Genomic DNA, 27569 nt, shown 5'->3' with positions numbered 1-27569 from the left:
TCAGGAACTCTAGGTGACATTTAATTTTATGAAAATATTGTTAGTAGTAAGCATTAGTTTTTGCTATTAAAGGGAACTCTCAAACCATCTAAGAACTAACTGTTTTCTGAAGAGTTCTCAATCCTGCTCCATTCACTCACTCACTTAGAGAAATATTTACTGAATGATTGCTGTATGCCAACTGAGAATATTAGATGCTGAGGTAAATGCAATCCCTTCTGATATGAAACTTATCTGTTTACTTTTTCTATAAATAAGACGGGTTGGTTTTTTCTTTCCATTGAAATAAACCTTCATGTATAGTTGGGTGAATTAAGACAGAAAAACAAAAACCAAATAAAAAAACCTCACAAATTCCTCAGTCTGTCTACTAAAAATTTAGAGTAGAAGATATGGTAAAACTACAAGTTTGTGATAGGTAAAGCTATAAAATGGATTCCCAATCAAGTACATTGGAGATAAACCTGTGGAAGAGTTTCATCCATAAGTCTTGCCTGGTTTCTTATCAAGCCTCAAATGTCTACCATGTAGGAAGAAGCCAGGGACATGGTTTAAGTCAATTGAAGAAGGGAGTGAAAATAATGAGCAAGCCACTAATGGATATGAAGTAATCAAATAGAAGGAAAAAAACTGTGAAATACATCAATGTATCTGAAGTTCAAGGAATATACACTTATTATAGTTGAGCTCTTCAAACATTCTAAAATCAAAAAAGGATGTAAAAATAAAATTAATAGAAAATGAGATTTATAAATGGTAAATTTTACAATGTACATATGCAATTTTGAAAAAGCAAACAACTTTTTAAGTTTTAAGAACTTAAAAAATGATACCTAGTTATTGGAAATCTTTTGTAGCATGTACTACAATAGTACCTGAGTGTCTTGAAAGGACAAAATTCAAATGTAACTACTTCCTGGAGAAGCATGGAATTTTACAGAAGTGGGCTTGAAAGAAAAGGATGTGAACTTATGGTCTAATCCAGCAGCTCTTCAACTTTTTGTTTTGAACCCCTTTATACTCTTAAAAATTACTGGGCATCCCAAGGAGTTTTTCTTTTTGTAGCATTTTATCTATTGATATTTATCATATTAACAATTAAAACCAAGAAATTTTAAGAATTTTATATTCATTGACAAATAACAAAAACCCATCACATGTTAACATAAATAACTTTTATGAAAAATCATTATTTTACTAAAGCAAAAGAAAAATAAGAGTGGCATTGTTTTACATTTTTGCAAATTAATGTCTGGTTTAATGGAAGAGCTGGATTCTCATATCTGTACTTTGGCATTCAGTCTGATATATCACATATCATGTAGCGTGGGGAAAACTCATGAAAGAATGAGACTGAAAAAGGCAAATCCTGTCTTAGAATTACAGAAACAGCTTTGATCTTGAGTATCCTCAAAAGGTCTCAAGGACTTAACCCAGACCACACTTTGAGAACCACTGCTCTAGTGTAATCTCATTTTACATATAAGGATGCTGGATCTCACAGAGATTAAGTGAGAATTTCAAAATCAGATGTCCAGTTAATGATAGAATACAGAATACAGATCCTAGAAGGTTTGCCTCACTTCTCTTGGTTTAGGTTCCCAATCAGAAGCCTAGGAAATGAAATATCCTCTAAGAACCTGTCTTGTTCACTCTAGTTTCAAGGACTATCAATATATAGTACCAAAAAGTTTTTGTTTTAGATAAAACAGAAGAGGAAAATCAACAAACCTGATATATTCTACTGTAGGCATACAGTGTTAGCATTTGAATTAGGGTCTCTATTTGAACTGAAACACTAAGGCAAATTCTGCATTCTACTCCATGCAAGCTGGTAATGACAAACTACACTGTAACTATCATAGAGAACTATGGGAAGCATATAAACCACAACAGCACCACTTAGCACATTTTCTGAGTCTGGAATACAACTCATGTCAAAAATCCCAGAAAAATTTTCACAAATACTGGCTGAAAGGGTGGTAAGTATATTAAGAGACTGAAAATAAACTGGTGATGATATGGAACTTTTTGGATAAAATGGAGTTGTTCTGAAATGTAGATGTTTTTCATTCTCTAGACCTTTTTTTGGTGTTTAAAAAAAACAACTCAGGGAATCTTCCTCTTCATCCAGACATGACTTCCTTTGTATCCTACCAGATGATCCAAATCTTCTTGAAATGGATTGTAGCCTTGTTCCTTTAAACAACTCAGTGGCCAGAAAAGCTGGTCCAGTGGAGGAAATTCTTCCCAAGGAACCCACTCCCAACCTAGAAAAGGAAGATACCAAGTCAATTTTTTTAGTTGAAAGGAAGCAAAGGATATTTATTTTGGCAAGTTAACCTATACTTGGAAGAAATGGGTTAAGATTTAAAAAGAATTTGCTACTGATAAAAGAAAGTGCACTAGTGATGCTTCTGTGCATTAGCTTGGCTATACAAACAATTTGCATTTAGAATGAAGATCTTAAAATAATGGTGATCATTTAAAACATGTCGTTATTTGAACATGAAGCCAAGTTTACAAGGGCCACACTGTGGTAAAACTCAGATTTTGTATGATTCCATTTTCATTTAATTATTTAGCTAAACAAATTGCACAGAACTTTATATACTACAGGTTACATTACATTAACATAAAACAGTTTCCTCATCCATAAAATAAGGTACATTACACAATTTCTATGCTTAAAAAGCATCTCTTAAATCTCTTCCATCTCTTAAAAAGTAATGGCAGCTTTGTAGAGAATAAAAAATACTCTGTGCCATGGTATATCTTAGAAAGATAAATCCAGAAGGAGTTAGTTTTTAAAAGAAATCTATTGAAACAAGAAAGATTTAACAGTGTCTATTATAAAATACTTGAAATCCTAGAAAAATACACTAGGGAATGGTATTTTCTTTGGTGATTTAAATGTAAATAACATGAAAGTAGAATCCATGAAATTGGAACAAGTTCAGGAAGGACTAACTAGCAACCCTGACCACACCCTGAGAGAGAAAGGGGAGGGGCAGGGGAGAGAGAGAGAGATATGACAGATACCATGTTTCTCCGAAAATAAGACCTAGCTGGACAATCAGCTCTAAAGCGTCTTTTGGAGCAAAAATTAATATAAGACCTGGTCTTATTTTACTATAAGACCCGGTCTTACTATAATTTTTGCTCCAAGAGACACATTAGAGCTGATTGTCTGGCTAGGTCTTATTTTGGGGGGAAACAGATAGATACATAGATAGATAGATAGATACATAGATAGATACATAGATAGATAGATAGATAGATAGATAGATAGATAGATAGAAAGATAGATAGATAGATAGATAGATAGATAGATAGATAGATAGATAGATAGATAGATAGATAGATCCTGCCAAAAAAAAAGTGCTGCAAGATGCTGAATTAACTGTCTTAAGAGAGCTATCTGTAAAGTTTATTTTGTCTCCTAGAAAAGGAAGTGTCTGGATGACCCTCTGAATGATAATCAGATGGTTGAAGGAAAGCTGAGTGACTGGTAAACTGAAGCAGGACATCCACATCCAGGATCTGATATAGATGGGACAGAGACTGTATCTTTCCAGTAGAAATAAAACAAAGACCCACCAAGCATTACACCTTGGCCAGGCTGCAGCTGGTTATCAGCAAGAGCGCTCAACTGGGGGAAAAAATGAAAATAGTTTCTGCTATATTATTACTAAGGGATAGAGAGAGGAACAGGTATTTCTGATCAAATCTGATTTGTTGCTAGTAACATTGGGCCTTGTAAAATCATACCGCTTGGTTTGAGATTACTAGCATGTCAGAAAGTTAGCAAAATGAAGGTGGACAAACTCAGAAAGATATAAATGAATAAAAAACATCACAAAGCATTAAAAACTACCCAAACTACTATATTCTAGTAGAAAAAACCAATACAATGATATAGTAACAAAAACTAATATAGAACTTCATAAAGTAGAATAATCTTGTAGAAGTTCTTTAAAAAGTAAGCCAATCTAGATACCATATTAGAGAACCTCACAGGAAGAGGTTTGCTTGTATTAATAGATTCATTCTCTTGTTCCTTCAACATATTCTAACCCTGATTATGAGCCAGGCAGTGTCAGGTTTGGAAGAGTCAAAGATGAATGAGCCAAAATACCTGTTCTTTATGGATTCAAAGTTTATTAAAGGAAAAAAGGTATGATGTGAAGTTAAATTGTTGAGCTGAATTTGAGGTGCCCTCTGAGTATTAGGGGAAGCTGTCTAGAAAGCAACTAGAAATACAAGTCTGCAACTCAGAAGAACCAGATGAGAAGTTACGATTTGAACCAGGGTTCGGCAACTCAAATTCTGCAGAGGCCAGACTGGGCGGAAGGAGGACAGAAGATGGCAAGTGGCCCCCTGGGTGAATGAGACTTCTTCCATAAAAGCTGTCTCCTCAGCATCTTCTCTACCAAGGAGTGCTTTCGGTATCTGCTTCTCATGAAGGATACTAAGCAGAAAAACAACTATTTAATCAGGTTTGACTCTTCTAATCTCAAGATATTTTGCCCATAGAAAAGATAAAAATAAGGAAATGTTCATTCAAGTTGAGTACCCTATCTTAATAATATGTGCTATTACTGGAATAAATTACACCTCAAAACTAGTTTTAAAAATATCAGTTGTATGTACTATATTTTGCTTCCTAAAAAAGTAAATTGAGCCCTACAAAAAGTACTAAAATAGAAATATGCACATTTAAATGTCAATTTGATACTAAAAGGACAATTAATCGAATGCTTCTTCCCACAGCTTCAGAATGTCAAGACTATTGATTTTTGTTTCCACTGTTATTGTCCCGGGCTCTCCCCTCTCCTGTTCCTCCTGTTCCTTTATCTGGGATAATTAGGGATGTGAGAGCTAGGAGGGAGTTGTACAGAACACCTCCAAAGAACCTGGCACATTTCTTACCTATGTTTCCTGCCTTCTACTTCTTTAGGCATGAATAATTTTAATAGTATCCTAGGCCAATTAAAGGCCTTTGGATACTTTTGGGGTGTTTCTTGTGTGATAGTGTGATTATATATATATCTTCATTCCTTTTTCCTGGCACAAAGTGCGTAAAACCTTTATAATTTCCTGAGTGATAGAGACGAGAGGAGCATCTTTTGTTATCCATATATGCCCCTTTTCAACCATACCTGAGTCTATGCTAATGAGATGAATAGTGGCTGGGAGCCCCTAGATAGATTCAGGATGGGGGCTGGACACCAGAAAGACCAAGGCATGATTACAGGGTTGGAACTTTAAGCTCCACCCCCAGGCCCCACCTAAGCGGAGGGACCGGGGGATTGAGATTAATTAGATGGAGATTAATCACCAATGGACAATGATTTAATCAATCATAGGTTCTTATGGAATGGAACCTCCATAAAAACCCTACACAACTTGGAGAGGTTTTGAGATGGTGAACACATCAAGGTACTGAGAGGGTGGCCTGCCTGCTTGGGGAGGGCATGAAAGCTCCATACCCCTTCCCCATACCTTGACCTTTGCATCTCTTCCATTTGGCTATTCCTGAGCTATATCCGTTACAATAAACTGGTAATGTCAGTAAAGTATTTTCCTGAGTTCTGTGGGCCATATTATCAAATTATTGAACCTGAGAAGGGGGTTGTGGGAACCCCCGATTTAAATTCCTGTGGTCAAAATTATAGGAGGCCAGGACTTCCTGGTGGCCTCTGAAGTGGTGGCAGTCTGTGAAAATGAGCTCTTTAACTTTTGGGATCCCACCCTAACTTTGGGTAGACAGTGTTAGAATTGAATTGAATTATAGGACAGCCAATTGATGTTTGGAGAGTTGAATTGGTTGATACGGGGAATAACCCCATACATTTGGTGTCAGAACTGTTGTGAGTAAATATAGCTCAGATTTTGCTAGTTCATTTTAGGTGATTCCAAGAAGTTACTTATTTTATAAAACATTTTATATGACTGAATAGGCTTTTGGGTAGGACATGCCTGTCTGTTCATTCAATCAAATCAATCTGTAAAACATTTTAGACATGACTTAGTCATTCTACAAATATCACTTCCTCAGGCCTCTGCATACATATCCCCTTCTCAGAGGCCCTTCCTGACCACCCTGTCAGCACACACACACCACTACCCTTACACAGCTTTATTTTTCTTCTTATTCCTTATCATTACTATTGTAAAACATCTGCTACTTTGCTGCCTTTGCACCCACTAAAATGTAAAGTCCAGGAGGACAGGGACTTGCTTTACATACCACTGTTTCTTCAGGGCCTGCCTCAAACAGTGTCCGGCACACAGTACTCAATGAGTATTTGTTAAATGAAAAGATTCTTCCACATTAGAAAAGAAATTAAATGTTTAGAGGGGAGTTCCAGTACATGAGAGTTCTTGAATAAGATTTCAAGATTTCATATGGCAAATGATATATTCAGTAAGTTTGATATTTTTCTCGTTAGATCCTTTTCTCATGGAGTTTTATGAAATTTGAAGGCAGATGATACATGCAAAACCCTTAGAACAATGCTTAACATGCAGTAAATAATAAATACCAGTTATCGCTATTAAAGCTTTCAAAGCACTCAATCCAACTGTTTCGTCAGGTTAATCATTCTCTATGAAAGTTACTACCTCTCTTGCACAGGTGAGAAAACTGAGGAAGGCAGTTTAATGTTTTGCTAAAAATCATAGTTTGTAATAAAATTAAACACCAATAGGAAAACATTTACTGAATACTTACTGTGTTCATTGGGTTCTTTATATGTATTAACTTATTTTCCCCTTACAACAATCATCTGAGGCAGTTACTATTATCATAGATGAGAAAAGAGGCCTAGAGATGATGATAACTTGCCCAAGGTCACAAAGCTCTAAGTGGAAGAATCAGAATGCAAAGCCATTAGTCTGGCTGCACAGCCAGTGCTCTTTCCTGCTATGTCCTTGCGACTCCAGGATTTAAGTATATTTACTTAAGTTCTATCTGAAGAGAATCTAATTCTGCTCACCTGGCAACACAATGTAATATTCCTTCAGATGATATGCTCTCCTCAAAAAAAAAAAAACAAAAAAAAAACAAAACAAAAAAAAAACAAGCAAAAAAAAACCATGATTGTAAATAATTCTCTTACTTTCATTTTTTTCAGGCTCTAAATTCTTTGGTTCTGAATCTTGAGTCACATCCACCTCTCCTTTCATTAATATAGTGACATAATGGTAATTCTCTTTCTCAACGAAAGAATTCACAACCGAGGCAAAACGAACATTTTTCAGGTGAAGTGCTGCTTCTTCCCAGGTTTCCCTTTGAGCACATTCCTCCCAGCTTTCACTGGAAAACAGAAACACACTATTATATTCAGTTCTATTTATGTAATTTTTTTTTGCCAGAAATACTTGGCTAGCAACTTCTAGTGTAAAGCAAAAAGAACTGTAATGGGTTCATGCTTTAAAACAATAAATCAAACCCTGCCTTTGACATTCCGCATATCCTATATCTAATTATCTGAAGAAAAAAGGATTCCATATTGAACGACGACAACAAAATGAACATTTAGCCAATTCAGCAGTAATTCACATGACTGGTAGCAGTTTGTAACCAGGAGGCAATTTAATAATTTAGTTAAGAGCATAGGGTTTGGAGTCAACTAGACCTAGTTTGAATTCGAAGTCCATTACTTTCCACCTTGGATAAGTAGAAAGAGAATAATGTTAATTTCTCATGGGGTTGTTGTAATGTATCAAGAGCTGGACTATGTCTTTTCCTGTATTCTCAGAATTTGGGTTTAAGCCTCATAATTGAGCACAATAGGCAGTACACACCTCTAAATTACAAAGAGGACAAAAAGAGCAAACAGATGCCATGTGAACTCTAGGGTTTGCTAAGGAAGGCCAGACCAGTCTTTTGACCCTTACCCCACCCAGTCTACATAGAAAGACAGATCTTTGATAGGGAGGAATGTTGTGAGTTTTCAGCCTGGTAGGAATGTTTCCCTTCCTCCTAATGAGGCGCCAATTCTGCCCCCAAGCCAGTGAGGGGTACTCCAGGAGAATTAGTCCTAGAGACTGGGTGTGACTCCCAAGAAGGAGTTACCTGCGGAAGACGTGCATGGTGAGTTGTGGAAACTCACAGGCATTTCCCCAATGCATCAGAGTAGAGGTGGTAGGAGGGTAAGAGCTCTTGAGTGAGTCTGAAATGTGTCGCTTGGTGTGTAGGGATGCATGTGAATGCAGAGGTTGGTGCTTATTCCCACTGTGGGAAGGAAGGAGACTGGGTAGAGCAGCCCACAATGGTTGAGCAAGGAAAAAGGGCAGCAGTGAAAGCATTATTCCCATTGTGAATTTCCTTTGGGCCAAGCAGATGCTGTAACAGACTGCTGGGGATTCCAGCAGAAAGAAAATGTAGGGTGGTGTGCTAAATGCTAGAGCTAACAGTGGGGGGTCAGTGTCACAATGTCAGCCACCTATGTCAGGGAACTATGCAGTGTAGAAATCCTTGAAGGACTTCCAGATAACCAACAAACATACCACAAAGAAAGAGAGTATATATGAATACCACACCCAGAGGGCACCAATGGACGGACCACAGCAGAACCAGTCCTGTAAAAGGATTGCCCCTTCCCCTCCTTCACCAACACATGGGAAAAGAAAGGAAACCAGAAACAGAGGAGGTGGAGAAAGAGAAAAACAATGGCCCAACCTCCCTTCCCCACCACAGGAGAAAGATAAATGCTTGGAAGTGGATCATAATGACCAAAATGTGATTTATTTTTAAAATCAAAAGACAGGAAAATAATAGAATTTGCAGGAAAAGTCATGGAGCAGCAGAGAAGGGAGACAAATCATGTTTCAAGACAACAGAAGGAGAAAATAAAGCCAATTCCTGTTTGTTTTCCGTCAGATTTAGCCCACTCAGTGTATCAGTTATATAAAGATAAGTAAAAGCAGACATGTGAAGAGCTTAGCTTAATATCTAGTACTTAGTAAAAAGCTCACTAAAGTTCATGTTGGCTTTTTGTCACTGAGTCAAGATTCCAACATTTTCTTACTCTATTGTTAAGATAGTTCTCGCTAGCAATTATACATTCTAACTAGTACTTAGTTTGTGATCTAAGTTTGGCTAACTGCCCACCAACAATTGACAAAGTACAATATGGTGTGTCTGTCTAGGCCATTGGCTTCCCCCCACCCTTCTTCCGCCTTCCTCCCTCCCCACTCCAGTTCAAGCTGTTGTTTCTCAGTCTAGTTGTGTAGGACACAGCTCCCTGGCCCATGCTGTGCTGAGGCAGTCGGTCGTCGATCATCAGTGGGCCGCTCACGGCAACACACAGCAGCCAGCGACAGCACTCGGCAGCCTGCGGCAGCTCACGCCAACCTTCGGCTGCTCACAGCAGCCCAGCTCCAGGAAGAGCTGTTGTTCAGAATATTAGCTGTAGAGGGTGCAGCTCACTGGCTCATGTGACCTCCGCGACCTCGGCATTAGGAGCATGTTGTTCCAACCACCTGAGCCACCGGGCTGGCCTGCCATTTGCTTTTTAATCCAGAAATTTATTTTTAACTGATGGCTTAATTATCTGAAAACAATAAACTTCTTGATGCTTTTTAAAATTCTGAAGACCGTTTAAAAATTTCCATGTGCTAAAAGATAAGAATTCCATAGTTCATAAAGAAGGAAGTCTGATTAAAAGGCAGTAGTACTGAGCCTCTACTGGTAACTACCACTTTGTAAGAAATAGGTGGACGCATAGTCTTCAACATAGCGTGGGGGGAAGGGGGAGAGTGGAGTCACTGTTAAGATTGAGAGATTTAAAAAATGTATTAACCACATGCAACATGTGCCCTTCCTTTGATACCGATTGGTACAAGCAGTAAAAAGACATTTTCAAGACAACTGGGGGAAACAGCAAAGACTGGGTATGATTAAAGAATTATTTTGTTACATGTGAAAATAGTATTGTGGTTGTTTTTCAAAGTGTATTACAGAGACATACTTAACTATTTAGGGGTGGTATGATAGGATGTCTGAGATTTCCTTTGTAATGAAATAGTATAGAAAACAAGGGTTGTCTGTGTGTTTGTTGGGGCGTCGGGAAGAGTGCTAAAGATAAGACAAAAACAAGCGGAGTGATGGGTAAAGGAAAAACAAGCACTGGATCTGAATGCTTTCAATGCTGTGTATCTGCTGTAGACTTGAACCTTATTCTCACTTCAGAATCCACCTTTTAGCACAATCTCAGGTTTTCTTCACCCTGTTTAGAGCTGCCTCTTAACTGTCCAACTTTGTCAGTCTGACATATCATCAAATCACAGAAGGAAAGCAGAGAGGGACTTTCAAGAGTACTTCTCCTACTTCCCCATTTTAAAGATGGAAAACTGGGGCTCAGAATGTTAATAGCCCATTTGCTTCCTTAGAACGCAACTAAATCTACGTGGGCAGGAACTAGTAAATTTGCGAACATTTAAATCACCGGGAAACCGTGCAAATGTCTTAACTGACAACACTGGGTTGCTTGAGGTTTATAAACACACCCTTTCTGTCTCTTCTGTGTGAGCACTAAGAAAAGCCCATCTCACAACCAACCCGCAGCCGCAGCAAAGCCGGCGCGGAGCTGGAGCATCGCTGTAGCTCCCAACCCAGTGAGGAGATCCTCCTTCCACCCTCACGCAGCTCAGCGCCCCCTGCCGGCCGGCTCCTGCGGGGCGCAGCGGCCCGAGGGGGAGAAACGGAGGAACGCGCGGCAAACGACGCAGCGTCGGCGCTCTTACGCACGGACGCACGGACGGAGGACGCGAGCCCGTCCTTCTGTGCACGTTCCTCCTTCCTCGGGTTGATCACGGGGCTGCTCACCCGAATTCCAAGTGACCCCCAGGAAGTTGGAAACTGCCAGCTCCAAATGACCCTTTCCTCTTCCCCAGGAGGACACAACGAGGATGCCTGCAGCTAGTCACCACTACTCCTACCCCGACTCCGGGCCGCCGCGCGCGCGCCTCCGCGCTGGCCATCGTAGCGCGAGGTGATCGTGGGGGCCACCGCTGTAAGTGACGTTCGCCCCGCCCCGAGGGAATCACCGTCGCTTCCTGTGCTTGCGCAGGCGCCAGAAATAAAAGCGCGCGAGCCCCTCGCCCTCTGCTGGCTTATCCTTGGGCGCGGTGTCTCCGTCTCACCAAGGGGTTTCAGCTTGTGAAGCCTCGCGCTTGCTCACGGAGGAATAGGTGTGAAGGGCTTCGTTTTTACTAATGCACCTTATTGTTGCGGTTGCAACAGTCTTTACTCAGATTCCTCCGAACCACACATTTACTAGCCACCAGCTTTTATAAGCTTGTGTCTTTGTACATCCTACTCCTTTTTCTCCACCGCAGTAAACTCATTTTCAAATCAGTGTGGTACCAGGGCAAGGACAGATAGAGTAGGAATATTCTAACATAAATAACAGAATTCATAAATCATGGGTAAAAAGTAAATTATTTTGGGAGTTAGTTACCTATTCAGGAGAAAAAACAGTCACTGTTCCAGTTGTTTGCACACCATGTACCGACACAGCTGACACAGCTGAATCAGAGTTGTAATTGAAACTAAATACAAGTAACGTATCTGCATGGGGAGCATTTACTTTTTTTTTTCTTTCGGTTAACAAATTATTTTACTTCTGCAGAAGTAATGTGCACATAATTAAAAAGTTCAAATGGTACAAAAATGGCAACAAGAAGAACCTTACCCTCTAGTCCTGCTTCCAACCACTTTCAATTCTTTGAACTGTTAATTTTGATATTTGCCTAGGTATTTTGAAAGAATATATTTATTCTGAATTTTATAGTAAATGAATTTTGATTAAACTTTTCTATAGCATCTCTCCTACTTACAAATACATCTTCAGTGTGTGGTGCAGCACAAAGATATTTTGTAATATTTTCACAAATATTGGCGACATATAAAAAGGATATCTCATAACTGAATAGGTTGTTCCCATATATACAAAGTCGGCTTAAAATTGGAAAAATAAATCAATCAGTGTAATTCACCGTATTAACAGATGGAAAAAGGAAACACATACAATCATCATAATAGATGCAGAAAAAAAATTGACAAAATTCAGCACTCATCCATGATTTAAACAAAAACTTTAAGCAAACTAGAAATAAAAGGGAATTTTAACAATCTGATAAAGGGCATTTATGAAAACCTACGGCTGACACCATATTAATTATTGTTATGGGCTGAATCATGCCCTGCTCCAAATTCATATGTTGAAATCCTAACCATTCATACTTCATAATGAGATTGTTTTTGTAGAAAGGTCTGTAAAGAGTTAATTAAATTAAAAAGAGGTTGTTAGGGTGGGTCCTAATCCAGTATGACTGGTGTCCTTAAAGAGGAGGAGATTAGGACACATACAAGGAAGACCATGTGAAGACACAGGGAGAAGACAGCTGTCTGCAAGCCAAGAAGAGAGGCCTCAGGAAAAAACCAACCTGCTGACACCTTGATTTCAGAAAATAAATTTCTGTTGTTTAAGCCCCCCCAATCTTTGGTGCTCTGTTATGGCAGCCCTAGCAGACTAATACAATGGTGAAAGACTAAGACTTGCGAGAAGCAAGGATATTCATTCTCAGCACTTTTAGTCATATTTCTGGAAGTTCTAGTTGGTGCAACCAATAAAATCAAGAAAAGTCAATAAAAGATAGTTAAATTGGAAAGGAAGAAGTAACTATCTTTATTCACAGACAATCCTAAGGAATCTACAAAAATCTATTAGAACAAATAAGTGAGTTTAGCAAGTTCACAGTATTAAAGGTCAATACACAAAATCATTTTTATATTAACAATGAAGAATCAGAAATCAAATTTAAGAACTATCATGTAAAATATAAAATATAAAATACTTAGGGATAAATTAAGCAAAAGATGTGCAAGACCTGTAACAAATGTTACTGAGGGAGTTAAAGAAGATTTGAATAATAGAAATGCCATGATCAAGGAGCAGAAGACTATATTGTTAAGATGTCAATTCTCTTCAAATTGATTTATATAGATTATCTGAAATCCCAATCAAAATGGGACCTTTGGGAAGTAATTAGATGAGGTGATGAAGGTGGGATCCTCATGATAGGGTTAGTGCCTTTGTAAGAAGAGACCAGAGAGCTTGATCTCTCTCTCTGTCTCCCAATATATGAGAACAGAGAGAAAAAGTGGCCATCTACAAGCCAGAAAGAGGGCTCTCACCAGGAACTGCTGGCACCTGATCTCAGACTTGCAGCCTCTAGAACTGTGAGAAATAAATGCCTGTTGTTTGAGCCACCCAGTCAATGGTATTTTGTTAGAGCAGCCCAAATTGACCAAGACAGAAACTAAGAAAATTAAAAGACACACTACAGACTTGGGAGAAAATATTTGCAAGGCATATTTCTGATAAAGAACTTGGATCTAGAATATGTAAAGAATTCTCAAAACCCAATAATAAAGCAAACTATTCATTAAATGGCAAAATAATTGAACAGACATTTCACTAAAAAGAGATAAGCACATGAAAAGATGCTCAACATCATGAGTCATTAGGAAAATGAAAAATTAAAATACACTGGGGTACTTAACATCTATTAACATGAATAAGATTTTTTTAAAACTCCACAAACACTGGCAATACCAAGTGCTGGTGAAGATACAGAGCAGTTAGAACTCCCATACATTGGTAGGAATGCAAAATGGTACAACCACTTCGGAAAACAGTTTACTGTTGTGTATAATATTAAGCATTTGCTTATCATACAACTCAGCAATCCTAAGATAGTGACCCAAGATAAATGAAAACTTATGTTCAAGGACCTGTATGCAAATGTTATAGTGGCTTTGTTCATAGTCATCTAAAATGAAAAACTCAAATATTCTTCAACTGGTATATGGATAAATCAACTGCAGTATATCCATAAGATGGAAATACACTCAACGACATGGATGAATATCAATTTCATTGTGCTAGTGAAAGAAATCAGATATAAAATGCTATCTGCTATGATTCCATTTATATAACATTCTGGAATAGGCAAAACTATAGACACCAAAAATAGGTCAGTATTTGCCTGGGGCTGGTGGTATGAGGAGGTTGACTACAAAAGGACATGAGGAATTTTGGGGGGGTGAAGAAACTGCTCTCCCTCTTAATTGTGATGGCAGTAACTGGATGACGTGTTTGTCAAAACTCAGCACTGTACAGTAAAATGGGAGAATTATACGTATAGTAAACCTCAATAAGTCTGACTAAAAGCAAAATAAAAAAAAGTGCAACATGGACTTGAGGAAAGAAAAAGTCAAGATGCAATTCAGCAGTGAAGAGCTTCAAGACAGTGCAGAGCTAAACAACTGCTTTACTTAATATCAAAAGTTATCATCCAAAAAAAAAAAAGTCATCCTTTTGGATGGCGTATCTTTGTGGAGTGTGATATTTCCCCGGAAGCTAGCCTTAGGCTGGAGCCAGAGCAAGCAGGTTCCTCAGAGGTGTTGAGCCTGAGTTGGGGAGAAGGAAGAGCCCAGAGAAGCATTGAGTTCAAGGAGAATGTCTTTGATCTCAGTGTCCCATGGAGTCAGAACAGCAATTAACACATAAGTGCCCAATAAATGAATACTTAAGTGAAAGCTTCTCTCCTCATATCAGTAAAACAAAATAGTTTCAATATATTTAAGCAAACCAGAAAATAGTCTTTCCCCAAATCTTTGTACTGTAAAAAGATGGCATGATTCATGTGAAATAAATGGTTATGCAAGGAAAAAAAAGGCACCAAGCTGATGTGTATGAATTCTACAGTAGTGTAAATCAACCCACTTAGACGTTACAAACTCTAATAAGAGAATCCACACATCAAAATTCCCTTTCGCAGGGTTCCCATGTAGTGGAACAGGTTATACCAGTAGTTATTGCAGCATCAGAACCTGACAGGACTTCGTATTGCCACTTCTTCCTAGCTGAAAGGAAGGGTACCCAGACACGGGGGGCCCCTCCCCTGCCCCATTCCAGGTCAGCACCATTCTCCTGCCTCCAGTCCACACAAAAATATTGTATACTCAGCCTGGAGGGTGCTAACTCCCCCAAACTGGCTATTTTGTCAGACTCCCAAACATCCTTAGTGACAGCCTATCTAATTTATTTTCCATACTTCTTCTACTTATTATTAGAAAGTCAGCTTTTCCCCTGAAGATTGTCTGATATTTCTTCACAATTTACAATAAAGTGGAGAATATTCCTAGAAATGAATTATGAAGTAGGCCTTCCTTTTATTTTTCTAAAAAAACTAATACAGTTAGGTTATAAGATGGAATGATATAGTTAGGGTAGATCCAGTTTGTCTTCACCCATAACTCCTTCTCAGGACCCTGATGGGGGTAAGAGCTGCTGTAACTAACTGGATCCTGTCCTTTGCCCCACCCTGCCCTGGGCAGCCCTGTGCTTATCCCATACCCAAGTCTGGTTTGAACTCTCCCAGTTTCTTTTCCTCTTTCTTTCCGGACTGTCCCTGTGTTTGATGTTTGAAGCTGTTTGAAACTCAAGAACCCACCTTGTGGTTTTATTTAGTATGATATAGTATATACTGTAGCAGAATCAAAAATTGAACTCACTCCAATTAAGATGTGAAAAAAAAAAAGAATATTTCTTAACTTTCTTCTTTTTCTTTCCCCCCTTCTTTCTTTCCTTCCTTCTCTTGCTTTCTCTCTTTTTCTTTTATTCTTTCTTCCTTTTTTTTTTTAATTCCTATTTTCTTCACAAAACTCTTACTAGTTGGGATATAGGTCTGTAAAGAATTCATTAAACATTCAATCTGGTTCAAAACAGTTCAATCCTTTTACATTATGTTTAGTCTGTCTTGGTTCAAATGGCTGGCTTCTCAGTCAGCTTTTTCCTTCTTATTTTTTACTTAAGATCTCCAGAAGTAGGAGGTTGATGTGTGTGGCTTGTGCCACATTGTAAGAAGACAAGTTTCCTTGAATCCATGTGGTACCCAGGGACCAGGCAGGTCAGAAATCTGGAGTCCACACACAGGAACCAAGGGTGGCGAAGAGCCCCCTCTGCCTGACCGTACCATATTATAATACCAAGTGTGTTTTGATTCAGGGGACTCTTCAAGGCAACCGCCCTCTCAGAGCCACAAATGGGAAGTGTGACAAGGCTGGGACAGGACAAAAGGATCCTCCTCTGCCTTCAACATTGCCCTCACTCATCTAGTGAACATTCCTCCTCCAGGCTGAAGATCACAGAGAAGAAAAACTGACATTTCGCTTACTCTTTCCCTCTCTATTTACAACTATCCCTAAGGGACAGGGAGAAAAAGATTGCTACCCTCCATTCTTTAAAATCTATAATTTATGGTCTAGCCCTAGTCCATATTCTTAAAGAAAACATAAAGATCTGATGTGCAAGCATATGGCCTTACATCATAATCGTATTTTGAATGTTAGGAACTGACTATTACAAGTATATTGGTCTCTTTTGCATTTCTCTTATTAAAATGCTAATCCCCTCCAAAAATGAATATATCAGACAGATATCAGCCTCTGGTAGATTACAGATAATATTAGTCAAATTCTTTGCTCCTCCTTCCATTGAGAAGTGGAATTTAGTATCCCTTCCTTTGAATCTGGATTAGCCTTAGTGACTTTCTTGACCAATAGAATGTAATAGGAATAATGATCTGTGATTTGCCAAGTTAAGTCATAAGAATCCTTGCAGTTTTTCCCCAGGCACGGATGGATGAATAAACAAAATTTGGCATATACATACAATGGAATATTATTCAGCCTTAAAAAGGAATGAAATTTTGACGCTACAACATGGATGAACCTTGAGGATATTGTGCCAAATGAAATAAGTCAGACACAAAAGGAGAAATACTGTATGATTCCACTCGTATGAGGAACCTAGAGCTGTCAAAATCACAGAAACAAATAGATGGTTTCCAGCGACTTGGGGGAGGAGAAAATGGAGATTTAGCATTTAATAGGTACATACTGTAAGTTAGAGAAGATGAAAAAATTCTAGTGATGGGTAGTGGTGACAGTTGAACAACAATGTGAATGTACTTAATGCCACTGAACTGTACACTTAAATTGTAGATTTTATGGTGTGTGTGTGTGTGTGTGTGTGTGTGTGTGTTTGTGTATGTGTGTGTGAAAGGAAAGGAGAGAGAGAGAGATGAAAGAAAGAAAAAATATGTGAGAAAACAGTCACAGGGTTGTAAGGTGAGAATGGAAAATGTAGTCAATAATATTGTAATAACTATGTATGGTGTCAGATATTAGACTTATAGGGGTGATCATGTTATATAAATATCTAATCACTATGTTGATTGAGCTTATTGATAAAATTAAGAGACCGAATGCAATCACCAAGGGCATGAGTGTATTTAGAAAAAGGAAATGGTACAAAACCTGAGTTTTGATTGGGGAAATGTGGAGAAACCAATATAAACCTGAAACTAATATAATATTATACGAGGTCTGACAATTAAGTTTGCAAACTCATCCTAGAAAAAGTGCTGCATACCTCATTGCTGAATATCACTATGGTCACCTATGAAGGACTCCCCTTGGGAAGTTATGCACTGACACCAGCACCTAGTCCACCCTTCAAAGCAATTTTGGAACTCTGTTTCTGGAATGGCCATCAGAGCTGTTGTCGTATTACACTTGATGTCCTGAATGTCATCAAAATGTCTTCCTTTCAATATTTTCTTTATCTTCAGGTAAAGAAAGAAGTCATTGGGTACCAGATCAGGGAGGAGGTACTGGCTACAAACTCCCTCTCAGACAGTGCCCTGTGAGCTGGTGTGTTGTCGTGATGCAAGAGCCATGAATTGGTGAAAAGTTCAGGTCGTCTAACTTTTTCATGCTGCCTTTTCAGCACTTCCGCATAGCAAACTTGGTTAACTCTCCAGTTGGTACAAATTCATAATGAATCATCCCTCTGATATCAGAAAAGGTTAGCAACAGCGTTGTAACAAGTTTGCAAACATAATTGTCAGACCTTTGTATGTCAACTGTAATTGAAAACAATATTTAAAAAACAAGAAAAAAAAAGCAAACAGGCTCTTAGCAATATCCTGTTTATATATCTAAGTATCAAATTATGTAACTAACCAGTTGCCTACAACTGTTTTTTTGATATTTATTTTTATTTTTTATTGATAAACATGGCTTGTGATTTATTTATGCCACTAAAGATGTTTAACAGGACAGGAATATTTTGGAGTTTTGCAGGAACTGTTAGAGATCTTGCCAAGATTGATGTCAGCCCATGAATCCTTACGTTTTGGGGGCCACTGCTTGACTATCAACACAACCACCTAATCAGTTCTGCCCTACCCCTAAGGATATGGTGAGCGGTTCTTGAACTCTTGCAATCACTATACATGGTGTCTGTGGCAGTTGCTGATCTCATACTTGGGGACTCCTTCTATAGTATTTTTAAAATCTCTTGGCTCCTTCCCCACTGGGTTGCAAACTCCTTTCAGACCAGGTTATGCCTTATGAGCCTTCCTTCACCCTGAAGTTCACACGGAATCTGCCATGGACAGGATGCTGAGCACGTTTGCACACTTGTTTACCTCAGTGTAGAATCTCGCTGTGCCTGGGCCACTGAGGTTCTGTAAAGGATTGAGTGAAGGCCCAAAGAATCTTAGTCTCAGTTGCCCCGTATACCCTCGGCAGGTCATATGCACAGGTCACCTGTAAAATGGGCCAACTAGCATGAGGATTAAATCAGCGAGCCACAGAGCATCCTGCTCGTGGTAGACCATCACTAAAATCAAATCAATGGGGGGAAGAACAGGAAAGTGTGGTTCCTAAGTGTGGTTTGTGGCCCATTGTTAGTATGGATGATTATTGCCAACATACTTTCAGTGCTATTCCTGACCCCATGTTGTCTTTCCACTGCTTGTTTTTTTGTCTTATGTTTTTCTTGAAGGTGAGAGAGTGAGTCAGGTAGCATATGGGAGAAGGGCATTCTAGGCAGAAGGATTGATTGCAAAAAACATGCCTGATATGTTCCAGGAAGAGCACAGAGGCCTATGTGCTTGAAGTGGAAAAAGCAAGAGAGAGTAATAGGAGATGAAGTCTTCCTAGTTATCAGGTCTGGATTCATGGCTTTGCAGGCCACTGGGAAGAACTTTGGCTTTTACTCTAAGATGCATAGGAGTGACACAATTTAACTTATGTTTTAACAGTACCCCTTTGGCTGCTAGGAGCAAGAAGTCGCTGGGAGGCCATTGTTGAAATAACGCAGGTGTGATGATGGTGGCTTGGACAACAGTGACATTCATGGAATGACTAAGAAATGGTTCGATTCTAGATATATTTTGAAGGTAGAGTCAACAGAATTTTCTGATGGATTGGAGATACAAGAAAGTATGGGATGTGAGCAACTGGAAAGATAGAGCTGACATTGACTTTCAGGAGAAGCAGGTTTGGAAAGGTAATTCAGGAGTTAAGTTTTGGACATGGTAAGTTTGAAATGTCTACTATACATGGAAGTGGAGATGCCGAATGAGTACTGAACTGGTGCTGATTCTATGAGTTTAGCATTCTGGACAAGAAAGAGCTGGGTTGGAGAAATAGATGTGGGCTGATGAGCATATTGAGCTTATTGATAAGAGACCGAATGACATCACCAAGGGCATGAGTGTGTTTAGAAAAAGGAAATCGTACAAAACCTGAGTTTTGGTTGGGGAGATGTGAAGAAACCAACAAAGCAGATGCCAGAGAAATGGGAGGAAAGCCAGGGGAGTGTAGTGTTCCAGAAACCAAATGCGAAAGGTGTTTCAAAGAGACTGATCAGATACTACTGATAAATCAAAGGGTCACTTTTCAGTACTCTGTTCACTGGAGTACTGAGGTCCAGTGAACAGAGTACTGAGAAGTGACCAGTTGATATAAAAATGTGGAGGTCAAAGGTGATCTTGTTAAATGTACTTTCAATGAAAAGTAGAGGGGTGGAAGGATCACCTCTATGGGTATTAAAATCATGAAGAATTTTCCCTGGATTAGGATTGGGGAGAGGAAGAGTGAACAAGGAGCTAAAATTTTGAAGGAATGAAGGCATATTAAATCAGGGCAAAACTAAGCTGTTGTAACAGTGAGGTGGCTTAAAGAACAAAGAAGTTTGTTTCTCTCCACATAACAGTCCTGACATAAGACGTCTATGTTGGTGGGGTAGCGCCAATGCCTGGAGTCGTCTAGGGATACACGTTGCTTACAAGCAGTTGCTCTATCAGCTCCTAAGGCATCACCATGGCCTATACAGAATAGCATCAAGCAGTCTGCTGAGATGCCCTCTGTTTACCATTTCCCATCTTCCCGGTGGCTGTTGTCACTTCATTTCCTGTGGAGAAAATCTCCCAAACTTTCAACTCCTTTCTGGGCCATTTGTTATAGTTCCTTATGCTGTCCACTACGTGAAGGTTCCTGTTAAATTCAGCACAAGGTGAGGGTTGGGGGTGGGGCTCAATAGAGGACAGGCTACAAACATATTAAGGAAGAAAGTGAGAAGCAGATCTCTCTTCCATGGTAGGGCAGAGACAAAATGTGGTCTTGTGGGAAAAATTCTGCCCTTGAGTTAGAAAGTCTGGTTTTGATGCTAACTCCATCACTTGTCCACTAAGATGATGAGCATGTCATTTCACTTAGTTCAAAGGATGTTTCTTTTATGTGTGAAAAAGAATACCAGCTTTACCTGCCACCTCACGGGGGCATTATGAGGGTCAAATAAGGTGATGCTTGAGAAATTATATTATAAATTACTACATACGAGTAAAAACAAATTCTTATTTTTCAGTCATCATCACTTATGGCTTGACTAGTTTCTTTCTTTCTGCAGCATTTAGTCTAGCGGTTCTCAAATTTGGTCAACAGACTTCTGGGATCACAAAACCCTTTCAGGGGATCTGTGAGGCCAAGACTATTTTCATAATAATATGAAGACTTTGTTTTTGTTTTTACCTTGTGTAGATATCTGCACTTATGATCAAAAGCAATGGTGGGTGAAACTGCTAGAACTTAGAAAGAATCAATGCTATGGCACCAAACTAGTCATTGAATTCTTCACCGCAATACCCGCCTACACACACACACACACACACACACACACACACACACAGAGCACAAGCCAATTTTACTTAAGAATGTTCTTGATGAAGCAGTATTAATTTTAGCAAAACTCAACCCACAAGTATATGTCTTTTTAATACTCTGTGTGATGAAATGAGATGTGTTCATAAAGTACTTTGTGCTGCAATAGAAGGATAGTAGTCTTGAGGAAAACAATTGTGTGATCGAGATGCCAGCTGAACTAGCTGCTTTGTTTTTCATGTGTCACCATTTTCACTTCAAAGAACTGATAGACAAACTGTGGTTTTCTGACTTGGGTATTTGGTAGACATTGTCTCAAAAATGAACAAAGTGACCCTGTCGTTTCAAGGTAAACAATTGACACTATTTGTTGATAAAACGATACAACTGGCACTTTCCAGCGGAAATGAGAATTTTGGAAACCTTATCTGCCACCCTGAGCTGGACAGCTCCTCAGTACTGAAAGGTTTTTCTGATGAAATAAGTGGTAATATTAACAAATGTCATTGTAAAAATGTTTCATAGTAAATATGCCAACATTTGGAATTGATACACAACTCAGTGAACCAACCTTTTTTCAAATGATCAACACGTGCCAGGACAAAATCTTGCACGGGTAATGATTCATCCCACATTCACAATAGACCAATGTATTGCAAAGTAAGAGGATGAAAAGTTCATTGATATTGATATGGTTTCAGATTCCACATTGCAGCAAATCTTTAAGAAACTACCACTGGTCGAGTTTTGGTATAGTACCAAAGACAAATATCCATAATTATCTGAAAAGGCTAATAAAATACTCCCCTCTTTCCTAACTACATATCTGCACATATTTTCTTCACATACTTCAACCAAAACACATATTGCAACAGACTGAATGCAGGAGCAGGTATGACAGTATTGCTGTCTTCTATCAAGTTAGACATGAAACAGATTTACAAAAGCATAAAACAGTGTTACTCTTCTCACTAGTGATTTTTGTTTTGGAAATAATGTTTTTCATAAAAGTATATTATTATGTTAACATGTAATAGGTTATTATAGTTACTTTTAATGTAACTAAATAAATTTCCTGGGTTAAATTAAAATTAAGATGGTAAATATTGATAGATATAGCCACATAAACAAGAGCTCTTTGGGATCCTTGACAACTTTTAAGAGTAAAAACATCCTGAGACCAAAAAGTTTGGGATTTGTTGGGGTAGCCTGCTTTGCATATGTAACCTTACTCATTTGGAATTATTAATGCTTACCAGGACCTGGGCCAAGGAGTTACAGCTCACACCAGCTGACACTGTTACTATTCATAGAAGATAGAGTTGACACTGGATCCTTTTTCACTTGTGTATCCTTCACTTAGGGTGCTATGGGCCAAAGAGTACAACAGCCAGTGACCATGGCCTGTAGCCCAAGGGAAGCCATCCTCCACATTAACGCGATGGATTTCAAATCATAAAGTCAGCTGGAACTGTCTTATGGAATTATTTTAGATGAACTTTGCTAAACAAAGGCATATTTTTTTTTTTTAGAATTAAACTTTTTTATCTATTTTTTTAACTTAAAAAAAATTATTTTAAGTGTGTTTTTCCAGGACCCATCAGCTCCAAGTCAAGTAGTTGTTTCAATCTAGTTGTGGAAGGCACAGCTCACAAGTGGCCCATGTGGGGATCAAACTGGCAACCTTGTTGTTAAGAGCACTGAGCTCTAACCAACTGATCTAACCTGCCGTCCCAAACTTTTTTTATTACATTTATTGGGGTGACATTAGTTAGTAAAATTATATAAGTTTTAAGTGTACATTTCTATAATATATCATCTATATATGATTGCATTGTATGTTCACCACCCAGAGTCAGTTCTCTTTCCATCACCATATATTTGACCCTCACAAAGGAAAAATTTAAAGGCTCATTTATAACTAGGGTTTAGGCACAGTTTTGATATCCCATTACTCCAGTGAGTGTTAAACCTCATTTTGTCCTTTTTCGTTATTGTTGTTTGCCTGTTTTCCTTTTGGTGAATTAATTACCTATCATATTTATAATTACAACATAAAGCACTTTTACAATTTATGATTTAAATATGTGAGCGTTCTACAGGTAAATCTATAATAGTTAAACTTTAAAGTTTGAATGGATTTATTTTCAAATGCCTACTCACATTAACTATTCAGGAAACAAATTAATTCATTTATCAAGTAAGATACAACCTCAAAAAAATAACACAGAAGATGCTCAGTCAATTCAGGCATAAGCTTTCCTCTATAGATTTGCTATAGAAATGATACTTCTGTTTTATTTGATGCATAAATTCTATGAACAATCTCTTTGCAATATTTAAGATGGCAGCAAGTTACTTCTTAAAAATTTTCACAATACCTGGTTCACATACAAACACTTTGGTTATAATGTATGCACTCAAGGTTTTGTAATGACATGATGAAATGTTCTGATATTTATCAGAATAAACTTTATAAAATTCTTTCTCCAGTAATAAAAACACAAGATATAAAACAAAAAGTTTTCTTTACCTATTAGTTTCAAGATATAATTTTTAAACCAAAAAAATCGATATTTGCATTCAAATCAACAATTTGGAAATTATCCATATGCCTGGCTGACTTCCTGACTAGCTTTAGATTAATTTAATTAATTCATTCATTGACTTATTTAGTGAACATTTTTTGAGTGTCCAAAATAAGTAATTGACTGTTAAAGGTCATGGGTGATGAAAAAGACAAAAATCCTTGTTCTTGCATTCTATATTCTAAACATAACCATGTAATTCCTAAGTGGCTTATTTATTTGGAAACTTAGTACCTAGCAAATAAGAATAATGACAATGATAATAAGTAATAAATTTTTAGAACTATCTTCCAGGCACTGTTCTAAATGCTAAATATTCGTGAAGTCATTTGAGGCTCAAAACAACGCTTCAAAGTGGGTCATTTAGCAATCACCCTTAGTTTGCCAATGAAGACACTGAGGCACAATGAAGACACTGGGCAAGTTAAATAATTTGCCCAGTGTAACATGGATTTTAAGTGGTAGGGTTGAGATTATAGTCTAAGTTGTCTGGCTTTGTAGCTCATGTCTTCACTACAGCATTACACTGCTTTGGTGGGCATTGAATACAATGAATGAATGGATGGATGGATGGATGGATGGATGGATGGATGGATGGATGGATAAATGAGTGTCTAGTATAGCCTTGCTGCATAGCCATGAATCGAATACCTAAACCTGGCCAGCGATCTTGCAAATTCATACCTCAACCATTGAAGACCTCAAGGTGTCATAGAGACTAGCATCACCACGACAGAAGGGCAGTATGCTCTGTTTTCAGTTGGCACCATCATGTTTGCATAGGAAAGAAAAATCATTTTCTATATGCAACTACTACATTCCAATATGCCACTCTCCCTGGGCAATGTCTCTCAGGAATGGAACACTTTTTTTCTCTGCCAGAACACAGGGCGAACTGGTCAGGAAAAAAACGATCAGTTGTAATATGTAATAATACTTTGATGTAGCTTTTCTAAATTTGCTAAATTTGTTAAGGAAACAAATGAGAGCTAGCAATTTGGAAAACCTGGGATTTAGCGAAACAACTTTAGTTTGTCCTGTGTTGGTTGTTGGGGGAAAAGAGGATAATTTATGGGGGTTGACAGAATAGTAGCACTTTAGCACCGGAAGAGACCCCGGAGGATCTCTATTCTCTCATATTACAGATAAGAATTGGAAGCATAAAGTGGTTATTTGTCTGCCCTAAGGTTACATGGCTAGGTAGTGGGAAAACATTTTACCATTGCCAGCCCTCCCATACTCTGCATCTTAAAAAAATTACTTTTTGCTCTTTAGAGTACTGGGATAACTTAACAGAAGAGAAAGGTAAATATGGAAGGAGGTCCCCTGGAAGATTTCATTTTCCTGCAGTCAAAAAAACATGAGAAACAGCCATCCTGGTGAGCTGAGCTGCTTTCAGATGTGTGCATTTGTGACAAACACACTCAGGTCCTCACAAAGAATCCCTTCTCCCAACACATCACTGCACGCTGTTTTCAGTTTCAGCCTCCTCCTAACACCATGCCCTCATTATATCAGGGTGGGGGTGGAGGAAAGATGCCCCCTTTCCTCCAAAAGGTGCTCTGCTTGCTGTGACTTCTGCCCTTTACTGTTTGTGTGTGTGTGTGTGTGTGTGTGTGTGTGTGTGTGTGTGTATGTATGTGTATGTGTGTGTGTGTCTGTGTGTGTTGGGGGTTGCATAGGAGAGGGATTCCCTTTTTATCTTCTTCAGAATTTTTGGCATCGTATGCTGTCTTCACGACTAAGTCACAGTTCAGGTTCTTCCGTTGGACTTCACTGACCCCCAAGGTCAGGGAGCTCCTTATTACTGCTGGGTAAGGGTGGAGTTCTGGTTTCCACTGACACCACAGTAGGGGTGGTTTTGTTACCACTCTACAATGGTGAAAGTATTGAGTTTCCATTAGACCTCTTCTGACACCACCCCACTGGGGAAGGGGAGAAGTGCCTCATAACTTTTGGGTTGGGGCAGAAGTCCAGCCTCCCCATGTGGTCTCCAGTAACACTGAGGGGGAGGGCTCATTATCAATCAGTGGGAATAAGATTCTCAGTGTTCTTCTCTGGCACCACCCTTAGTGGGGTGTTGGAGTACCTACACCTTGTAAGTGTGGAATTTTTGATGCTCCACTCAGACTTTGCTGGCATGGTGAAGGTGGGGCCACAGTTTTACCTGTGGCATTTGACTAGAGTAAAATGGTTATTGTCTGAAATGTTTTCTGTCTTCCTAGGCTGTAACTTTCCTAGTCTTTTAGCTGTAGAGGGGGCTTTTTTTTTTTTTTTTGTCTTCACCCATTAGCATTTATGGTTTGCTAGCTTCTTTAGCACCCAATTTGGGATATTTAAGGCAAAAAGAAAACCCAGGGAATTACCACCATGCTCTTACTTGATTCCAGTGGTCCCTAACTGGTCTGACTTCTTTTCTTCTCCTATTTGTGTCTTCTTATGATTGTTTTATATATAATGATTAGAGATTTTAGTTGTACTAAGTAGGAAGAATAGGAAACAGTACATGTATGCCATATTCCCCGCTATTATTTTTGTTGTTGCTCAAATTGTCATATAATTGGTCAATGGCTATTTGGTTTCTCTATATTTTTGACACATTCCCATAATTTTTGAGCACATCCATACTTTTTGGCTCAACAAAACATTCTAAGCTCATCTTATACTTTCCATGCTCAATCCTATAACCAGTAATTTCGCCAAGAATATCTAGTTCCTTTCAGTGGAGAAGGGTAATTAGATCTGGACACTAGGTGTGCTTATTGTTATTGGGGACTGCTGCTCCCAGGCTTTCTCAGTGGGCAGAGAGCACAAACGTACATATTTATATTTGTGATGGTTAATTTTTTGTGTGAAGTTGGCTGGGCCAAGGTGCCCAGGTATTTGGCCAAACAATATTTTGGATGTTTTTATGAGAGTGTTTTTGTATGAGTTACATTGAAATTAGTGGACTTTGAGTAAGGCAGATTGCCCTCTGTAATGGGGATGGGCCTCACTCAATCCGTTGAAGGCCTGACTAGAACAAAAGACTGACCTGCCCCAAGAAAGAGGGAATTCTCCATTCTGATGGACTTTGGACTTGAACAGCTCTTCCCTGGGTTTCCAGCCTGACGGCTCACCCTGCAGACTTTAGATTTGCGAACCTTCATAATTGCATGAGCTAATGCCATAAAATTAATATCTCTCTCTATGTATACATCCTATTCTGTCTGCTTCTCTGGAGAAACATAACTAATAGAATATTGATATTTATTTCTATATCTATTTCTGTATATTGAAAACCATGAGTTTATACCAATACTTAATTCCAATTAAGAGAAAATTCTAATATTCTCTTTTTTCATCTTTTAATTCCGTTCTTTGATAGAAATCTAGCTCCCACTATCCTTAACATATTTATTTATTTGCTCAATTCTCCTTACAAGTTTTTGAGAGATGGCAGAATATATTTTGTCAGTTCTCCAACAGAGAGAAGTAAAGTGTCCTGAGGATAGAGTCACTTCCTTTTCTAATTCTCATAAGGGCCTGTATAAACTTAGGGTGGTCCTGGTTCTGCCTCAAGGGAAATGTTCTGGGAGAGCATATGGGAAGCTGCTAGGGCTGCCAGGAGTACAGCACATGTCATCTGGGTTTTAAAAGCTGAGTCATGGAATGTGGTAATAACGACTATAGTTGCATTTGCAGAACATTTTCAGGTGCTTGCACATGCTTGTTTTACTTGTTCCTAACTACAACCCCATCAGATGGTCAGGGCATTCATTATTAGCTTTGTTGTGGTAGGCTCCATAATGGCCCCCTGAAAGATATTCAGGTCCTAATACCTGGAACCTTATATGGCAAAACCATGAAGGTTACTTTGCATGGCAAAAAGGACTTTGTAGATTAAA

The 27569-nt window shown here is 38.6% G+C and overlaps 1 protein-coding gene and 1 long non-coding RNA gene across 3 annotated transcripts; one reads left to right on the top strand and one right to left on the bottom strand.

Moving 5' to 3' along the window:
• Positions 1–1156: 1156 nt before the first annotated feature.
• Positions 1157–11075, bottom strand: NUDT15 (nudix hydrolase 15). 2 transcript variants are annotated; one of them, XM_088792839.1, is made up of 5 exons: positions 10838–11075; positions 7258–7321; positions 7002–7042; positions 6737–6866; positions 2170–2270 (listed from the first exon to the last, which is right to left on the bottom strand). In XM_088792839.1, the coding sequence occupies exons 1-4, from the start codon at positions 10990–10992 to the stop codon at positions 6857–6859; spliced, it is 270 nt and encodes an 89-aa protein (XP_088648965.1). In that variant the 5' UTR covers positions 10993–11075; the 3' UTR covers positions 2170–2270; positions 6737–6856. The 2 variants fall into 2 exon arrangements, with proteins under 2 accessions (XP_019603615.3, XP_088648965.1); XM_019748056.3 differs by lacking the exons at positions 6737–6866; positions 7002–7042 and having other exon boundaries at positions 1157–2270; positions 7125–7321; positions 10838–11069.
• Positions 10888–23970, top strand: LOC141571065 (uncharacterized). Its single transcript, XR_016019176.1, has 2 exons — positions 10888–11024; positions 16089–23970. It is a non-coding gene; the product is annotated as an uncharacterized LOC141571065 (long non-coding RNA).
• The last annotated feature ends 3599 nt before the right edge of the window (positions 23971–27569 follow it).

Source organism: Rhinolophus sinicus, chromosome 16 (assembly GCF_057876585.1).
Source record: "Rhinolophus sinicus isolate RSI-liver-muscle chromosome 16, RSI-T2T, whole genome shotgun sequence".
Classification (NCBI taxonomy): Eukaryota; Metazoa; Chordata; class Mammalia; order Chiroptera; family Rhinolophidae; genus Rhinolophus; species Rhinolophus sinicus.
Note: the sequence above shows the minus strand (reverse complement) of the source record. Positions and strands in the feature narration are given on the sequence as shown.

What these genes read in the sequence shown, in the direction of transcription:
- NUDT15 (XM_019748056.3), bottom strand. Translation starts at nt 10,992, where the DNA reads ATGGCCAGCGCGGAGGCGCGCGCGCGGCGGCCCGGAGTCGGGGTAGGA. An exon ending in GGGGGTCACTTGGAATTCGG is followed by an intron (nt 7,322 to 10,837) that starts GTGAGCAGCCCC and finishes TCTGTTTTCCAG; the next exon opens with TGAAAGCTGGGAGGAATGTG. An exon ending in AGAGCCTGAAAAAAATGAAA is followed by an intron (nt 2,271 to 7,124) that starts GTAAGAGAATTA and finishes TTCCTTTTCTAG; the next exon opens with GTTGGGAGTGGGTTCCTTGG.